Source organism: Glycine max, chromosome 11 (genome assembly GCF_000004515.6).
Source record: "Glycine max cultivar Williams 82 chromosome 11, Glycine_max_v4.0, whole genome shotgun sequence".
NCBI classification, from domain to species: domain Eukaryota; kingdom Viridiplantae; phylum Streptophyta; class Magnoliopsida; order Fabales; family Fabaceae; genus Glycine; species Glycine max.
The window spans coordinates 2,351,499-2,359,517 of NC_038247.2; the positions used below are offsets into that span (position 1 = coordinate 2,351,499).

Here is an 8,019-nt window from a genome sequence, read left to right on the forward strand (position 1 = left end):
CGAAGAAAATGGAAAGCCAAATAAAATAGTAAACCAAAAGTATAAGTAACAAATCACGAAGTTCATCATCATTCACAACAATTTATTTATATAACTAAGAAGCATTAGTTATGCACACTCTTTCAGATGCTGTAAGATAAGATAACCCTTCTCACTAGCCAAGGTGTGGCAAATAATGGCTGTTAAAATTGCAACCCGTGTCCTACCAGCTCAAGTCACTTTCATGCTATTAGTGGATGATAGCTATTTGGGTCGGTCTCACCAATTATTTGTCTCTCTAAACATGCAAAATAATATAGTTTCCCTTAGCTGAAATTCCTCATGTCTTGGTTCCACTAATGTTTAGGTGAACATTAATATAGATAATTTGCATTCTTTGTGGTTGTATTTGGTAGACACATTAAGGAAAAGCACTTGTTATCTTTATTTTGTGATCATTAATAGGGTCATCAAAGTAACATAAGATTGGCTGCTTCGGAAAAAACAAAGTCATGTAGTATTGAGTATTGACGCTAGCTCCACCTAATGGATGGTAGACCAGTCCTAAGAAGTAGCATTAATAGGAAGATGAGGACCTTGTGAATTATAAATTATAATGCTTCCATGCGTAGTAGGCGAAGACCAAAAAGGAAACACAGAAATTCGGCAATGTTGGTGAATATATGGACAAGTCAGAAGCTATATATTAAGAATTCATTAATATGTAGGCCAATCCCGGAAAATCCAACTCATCATCTACTTATTATTAATTTGTACTAATATTTTAAGTAATACTAAAATTAAATATATAGCCGAAACCTTTTTGCCTTGCTGGTTTCATTCTTTCGTTAACTGATACTAGTAATAACATATACTACTATGCTCGAATGAGAATTGTTTTAACTACAAATTTTCTGGTTGAGGATTATCTTTATTCTTGATTCTCCGCAACCACATAATTTAATAACTTGTGTACTTTTCTTAAAGTGATTCTACAATTTCTATTTTACAGCTGTTGGCATACCCGTTTATTTTGGGATTTATGCTCCATATATTGATTATTGATGTCCTCTTGTGAATCCAAAACCAATAGCTACCATACTCTCGTTCTACTTTTTTGAAGTTGGGGGGCAGCTTACGAGATTTTGGTGCAGAAGTTTGTCTCTAGTCATTAACATTGCAAAATATCTTCGTGAATGTTCTGGCAAAGCATTGAATAGGAGAACCGCATTCAATTCTGCCAAGATTATACACGGCATCAAGCCTCTTTTTTTTTCACTACCAACGACCAAGTCCCAAATTCTTTCATCATATAATCCTTAATATGGTTCCTAACTTTGACTCTACAATTTACGTTTTTAAACTTCTTTTTTCTCAAGTATAAATTCTTGTGTTGGTTCAACATATCTGCATATCCAATCTGCCTAATTTTCTTGTTTATTCACGCTAAAAAAATGTTTCAATATTTGCATCTTCACATAGTTTGTGTAGACGTACAGAAAACGAGATAAGTCAAGTTATGATTGGATGATTAAACATAAAAGCTGCACAAGATATTATATATAAATGTGTGTCAAATATTATTGATTAGCATTTTTTATAACAAAGTACTTAAGTGTGTATTTAGAATAATTTATTTTGAAAAATAATTTTTTAATGAAAAAAGTTGTGATAGCGTTCAAAACTGTTTGACAAACATAAATAATGCAATTGAACTGGCATATTTTAATGATCTAAGGCTTCACACACGAGTGATTAATGAATCTACCTTCTGGTTGTGTGGTTGTCTAGAAAGGAAAGTGAAACCTTAGTCTTTTTACTGGATCCCTCATCACAAGCCTGCCTTTAGGCTTTAGTATATAGTTTTTTTATCCTCAATGAAAAATTGCTTACGTTTTAAAGTGATACAAGATTTTACAAATTTTTAAATAAAAAATAACAAAGTCTGGCTCAAAATACAGTTTTTAAAATTGTACATAAATTACATTTTATCTCTGTAATTTGGGTAAAAAACACCTTATCCTCTTGTGTGATAAAATTTTCTTTGACATATCTCTTATGTTATAGAGTTTAACATTTACTTCTTGTACTTTACATCATTGGTGTAAACATCTTAAAAATAGATAAAAAAAAATATTTTTTATTAATTTTCTTTCTCTATTTCAATTCGTCCCTTCTTAGCCAAAAAAATTGAGAAGACACGAACAAAAGCTTGTACTGCCCAACAATACAGCGGCCATAACTACCACCATCTATGATAGTAGACATTTTTTGTGATGTCTTTGAAAAAGTTAACGGAGCATAAAATTTAACATCTAATATAGCCCTTGGAGTTATTTTTTTTTACTTGCTCTGTATTTTGGTTAGTATTTTTGGTAGTTGTATTTCAGCTCTTTTGCTAAGAAGCCATGCAATACAAGAACTTAACTTTTATATTCAGAAAAAAAAAACTTTACCTTTTTTATATTTTGCCCCTCTTAACCTCATGGTGAAGCGAGATTGCTTAGCTGGATCTATCTGGTGTTCAAACTTCAAAGTATTGATTTTAACAACTTACACATTGTTGTTGTAATAAATGTCATTACTACATCAGTGGCACAGATGGAATCGGAGCCTCTACAGTTCAAGATTGACCTGCACATAGAATGCAGTTATCCATCCAATGGTGAGTAATTTTGAAAGGTCTTTTATGTATCGCTTCAATACAAAAGGAAACACTCAAGGGTTAATGGGTTATGATGTGCGCAGTTTAAAACTTCACTGTAGGATATTGAAATCTGGTGCAGATTGTGATTTTTTTAAGATAATAAAAACGTCCTTGAAGATCACGAGTATAAAATCAAGTTGTGTGAAATCTTCAGACCAAAACTATTACAGTAATGCTAGCTTTTTGTTTTTGTTTTTTTTTTTTGCAAAATTATATGAATTTGTATAACTAACCCCTACTAAAAATGGGTTTAAACAATTGGCTATTGCTTTCTGCATCTTCTTTATGGCTTTGGAATGTAAAATTACATTCAAGAATGTACTCCTTCTTTGGTTTTCAGAATTATCAATTTGAAAGGTTAAAAAAATATTTTAAAATGGATGCAAGAAGCAACTTGGAGGTGCATGAAGTAATAACCTACACAATCCTATCCTACGTGGTCTAATAAAATTGCACTTAATTTTTAAATTTTTTTTCATGCACATAATTTTATTTAATTCCATTTTTTTACTTGGGAGGACCACCCCAAATTATATTCACGATTTACAGAGATTTTAAGTCTCATTAATTATTTCTTTCATATATCACCATAACAATTATGATAGTATTTCACAACTACTTTCGTTATTAATATTAAATAAGGATGTTTTAGACTATGCAGTTTGTGAGTAGTATTAAATGTTTTTAAAATTGTATACATTAACCTTAAATATCAATAGTTATGGTCTAGAAGTAGTGTTGGTCTTCTAATTTATTCCTTGAAAAAATGCTATCCCGGTAAATGAGTATTGTGGTAGCATTTATGAAATGGATAGATAAAAAGGGTGAGTCTTTTTACTAATAAATGATGTTAATTAACAAAATTTTTAAACAAGTGTAAATTAGTTAAAAAGAAAAAAAAGATTACATACTACCAGAACAGTTATCCAATCAAAACTCATTATATATAATAATTTTGTTAACTTTCAAAATAATCATCTTAAAATAATTCAAAAGGTGTAAAATATTTTAGAAATGAGAGGTATAAAATAATAAAAATACATCAAATAAAAAGTACATATTTATTTTATTTTCGATAAAACTAAAAGATTAGTACTAGTATATACTAATAAACTAGGCGTGGGTTCAACCTGCTTTGCAGGTTTAGTAAACCGTGAAAACCAGGAGAAAGAAAAATATATAAAGTAAAAAAGAGAAAAAGATAATTTGCCTATGCTAGTGTTATCATAATATGGTAATTTATCAAACTCACCACCACAGTATCTGGAGTTCCAACACAAGCAGTTATGCTAAATATCTGTCAGTAGGGCTTGTGTTACAATGTATAGCAGTTACCAGTATTATTGTTTTTCTTATGAAAGTCAAGATATCATATCAGGCATTATGATCAACAGATCCAAATCGATAACTGTAACTACAAACTTTGCTTGTCATCAAACCGAACAGAGGTAAGTTTGAATGAGATCCAATCTTTCTAGCATCCTGGAAGGATGAAAAACCAAATATAACTATAACCAGTAACTTCCAAGTTAACTAGGCTCTGATTGTTTTAACTGCAAACCATGTTTCGTGAGCAGACAAAAATGTTGCTGCAGGAGAACATCTGTTGGTGGTGTCTACTTTGCAAGTTAATTAATCTGGACAGTTGATCTTCAATCGGAAAGCAATATCACGTTGGGGTAACCGGAAATCAAACAGACCGTCATACTTTTGACTGAACTGACAATGGCTTTATCTTTTCCAGAAACTTCTCTGCTTCAATGAAGCCAAGTGGTCCAAGAGACAAGTATTTTATAGATCGCCATCTGCTTAAAGCTCGTGAAGTAGCAAGTTTAAGTATCCATGCGGCATACAAAACAAGCCTAAGTATACAGTAACCATAAAAATGAATAGGTGCTACCTGGGTGTATATGGTAGCGCCAAACAATGGAGGTGTAGGTGGTTAACAGAGTTCAGCGGAGGCTGATGAAAGCCAAATCTGTCGAAAACATGATAGAAAGAATCACGTTGTAATGCTTTACTTAAGTACAACAATTAACTTCAGATCAAATCAACCTCCGGCTTTAAACCAATTTAACACGTAGTAGTTCTCTTTATTCTGTTCCCATTCTTGTTTTTGTGGTCACAATATCCAATTCATGTTCAAAAGGTTAACAGTTTGTTTATTGTTAGTAATCCGTGTATAGTTATCATGTTCAAAGCTCAAAATCTGGTTAAAAAAATCACAATGTGATTGACCCATAAAGGTAAAGTCAAAGTCAAACAAAAGAATAAGGAAATTCAATTTCCGATCAATCTCTATAAAACCCTTTATTTTTCAAGTCAAATTCTCTCCATAGTTACCTAGAATGTTAAATAGAACATATAACACCGGACAACATATCCAACCAACATCAAGAAATTATCCCCCAAATATTTATGCACGAGCAAAAATATATCTACAGGTTACCATGTTTCATGCACAAAGATAACCACAGTCAATATTGTATTGCAGCATACAAAAGCGCGTCCATATAGGTGGTGCCAGTAATTCTGACAAATAGAAGACACTTCTGCTTTATAAAAAAAACAACTGAATATAGTTCGTGTCAACATAATATATGAGCAGTTTGGACTTTACGAGTGTAAAACAGAATGTGCACAAGAAGTTATATAACCTTATAAGTGCAATCATTAATTAGGGGCAGCAAATGCAATTGAAACCAACATCATGTGTCAATAATCTAATTTCACAAGAAACTCGACAAACAAAAATAATAAGCATTGCCCATGTAAGTTGTAAGCAACTAAAATACCTGTACTGCTGGGACTGAGGTGCATCTCTATTTAATAACGTCTTCCCCACCTCTAACATGTGACTCACTGTATAAAATAGGCAATCATGAAATAGATTGAAACAGTAGAAATTTGAACATATGCATACATAAATCTTATAATCTGAAGTGACAACAGCTATCAGTTTCTTTACCCAAAGAATAGTCGTCAGTTTTCCTCTGAAGATATTTAACAGTAGGAATGTGCGCCACAGGAACAACCAAGTAATGCCTAAAAGTTTCCAGGTTCAGATTGATCATCTCAATTTAATGTCAAAATATATAAAAACAATTGAAAAATTAGTCAATCGTGAAATCAGCAAATTGAAATTGTGCATTCCACTAATTCAGGTTCCAAATTAAGATTGAAAGGATAGTATTTTGTGATTACCTGAAAGCGGATGGATTAATGTCCTGAAAAGCAACAACCTTATCGTCCTGCAATTTCAGATCTCGGAATTGAATCAGAAAGGAAACAGAAACTAAAAAATGAAGAGAGAGAAAGAGAGAGAGAGAGAGAGACAGAGAGACGAACGGAGTAAAGAAGAGTATTGCTAGAGGTGGATTTGGCGGCAATCGCACAGAAAACACAGGACGGAGTAGCTCCCGCCATTATTTTGCCCTAACACTACCAATCGCATCGCATTGGGTGCAACTTCTGAATTCTAATGGCTCTGGCTTTCTTTGCTGTCGCCACGTGTGGCGTTCCCATAGTGGAAAAAAAATTCAGACAGGTACTGTGTGTTTGGATTTGACATTTGAGTCTTGACTATTGTATAGCAAATAGTATGTTTTAGTGATTAAATGATGACACTTTTTATCTTTTAATTTGGTATATTTTATTTTTAATTTTTATAAATTTTATCCTCTCTCATTTTACTAATATCATAATTCCATTTTTATCTGTAATTTATTATTTTTTTTACAAATTTTATCTCAACTTTTAAATTTTTTGATGAATTTCACCCTTAATTTTTTAATATTTTGGATAAATTTTACTTCCAACTTTAATGCTTATTAATGTATAAATGACATAGGATAAAATTTATAAATTTCTTAAAATTTGAGGATAAAATACGTCAAATTAAAAAATTGAAAATAAAATTTATAAAAATTAAAAAATTAAGAATAAAAAATATAATTAAACCTAAATAATAAATTAAATATGTTTTGTGTCCTTATAATTTAGTTTTTTTTGTTTTCATCCCTGCAATTTTTTTTTTGTTTTATTTCTTATTAAATGTGTTTGTTTTATTTTTCATCCTTAAAGCATTTTAAATAATATTTTTTTATTGTTCAAAACATTTTTTTCCTATTCAAAGCTTTATCAAAGTGTTTTAAGGACGAAAAATAAAATAAATACATTTTTCAAGAATTAAAACAAAAAAATTATTAAGACAAAATTGACAAAAAGCATTAAATTACATTAACTAAAAATATATTTAAGACAAAATAAATATAAAATTAGCAATTTTTATTTATTATTAATCAATAAAAAAAAGTTTTTATGTCTATACTTTCTGATTCTAATGACATTACAAAATTTTCGATTGTAAATTTCTGTGGAATGTCTAATCCGAAATTTATGTTTAGAAATTAATAAAAATACACAGTAAATTTAGTTTAAGAGATCCCCACTAAACGTTTGCTTTGAAAATTGTAAGGTCCGATGTAAACTTGAAAATATATAAACTCGTAGTCGGATTTGTGCAAGAAGCCAAGAACGAAGGTACAGAGAACGCCACGGTGAAATTACGTGATAGACTTTCTATTGGAGGAGAGAATTACCATTTTACTACATTTAGTCTATATCTTTAGTTCATTTTCATCAATAATACTTTAATAAAAATTCTTATTTTAATTTTTCCTTTAATATCTTATTATCAATTTTATTTATTACATTATTTATACTTTTGTTTCTAAACTTTTAAAATTATTGACTTTCAAACAAAACTATTAAATTTTGTAATAAAAAAATAAGAATTCAAAATTAAATAAAATAATTCTCCTTCCGTGCTCGTCCCATTTTATAAGATATAATTTTAAAATAAAATTATCCATTTTTATCAGGCTTCATTTAAATTACCTTGTGCATTAATTATGTTAGCTAAAAGGCCTTAAATTGTCTCTTTTTCTCTCTTATTAAGATCGGACTCTCTTATTAAGATCGGAAAAGATGAACAGGTTACTAAAAAGTTAAGAATAATTTTTTAAAAATATAATAATTATAGACAAATTTAATGTTAATAATTAAATTAACTAATTATCTTAATAAACATAAATTAGTTAACTGTCTTATAATTAGAAACAAGAAAGGTATTAGATTTTGTAACAAAAAAATAAGAATTCAAAATTAAAATATATAAAAAATTCTAAAAACTTATTTTTGTAAAATAAAACATTATATAAAAATCATAAATATATTTTTTATATTATTTTAAACGTGTAAACCTGTTCTAGAAAGATAATCACCACCTTCGCAGAATCGCAGGTACAAGAGTAACATAAACATGTTTCGGC

General features: G+C 29.8%; 1 protein-coding gene across 2 annotated transcripts; it reads right to left on the bottom strand.

Annotated features, from left to right (window-relative positions):
- Positions 1-3,907: 3,907 nt before the first annotated feature.
- LOC100799719 (bifunctional adenosine 5'-phosphosulfate phosphorylase/adenylylsulfatase HINT4) lies at positions 3,908-6,265 on the bottom strand. Of its 2 annotated transcripts, none has more exons than XM_003538745.5 (6): positions 6,035-6,265; positions 5,891-5,937; positions 5,655-5,731; positions 5,482-5,548; positions 4,587-4,664; positions 3,908-4,491 (listed from the first exon to the last, which is right to left on the bottom strand). In XM_003538745.5, the coding sequence occupies exons 1-6, from the start codon at positions 6,110-6,112 to the stop codon at positions 4,389-4,391; spliced, it is 450 nt and encodes a 149-aa protein (XP_003538793.1). In that variant the 5' UTR covers positions 6,113-6,265; the 3' UTR covers positions 3,908-4,388. The 2 variants fall into 2 exon arrangements, with proteins under 2 accessions (XP_003538793.1, XP_040862509.1); XM_041006575.1 differs by having other exon boundaries at positions 6,023-6,221.
- Positions 6,266-8,019: the final 1,754 nt, after the last annotated feature.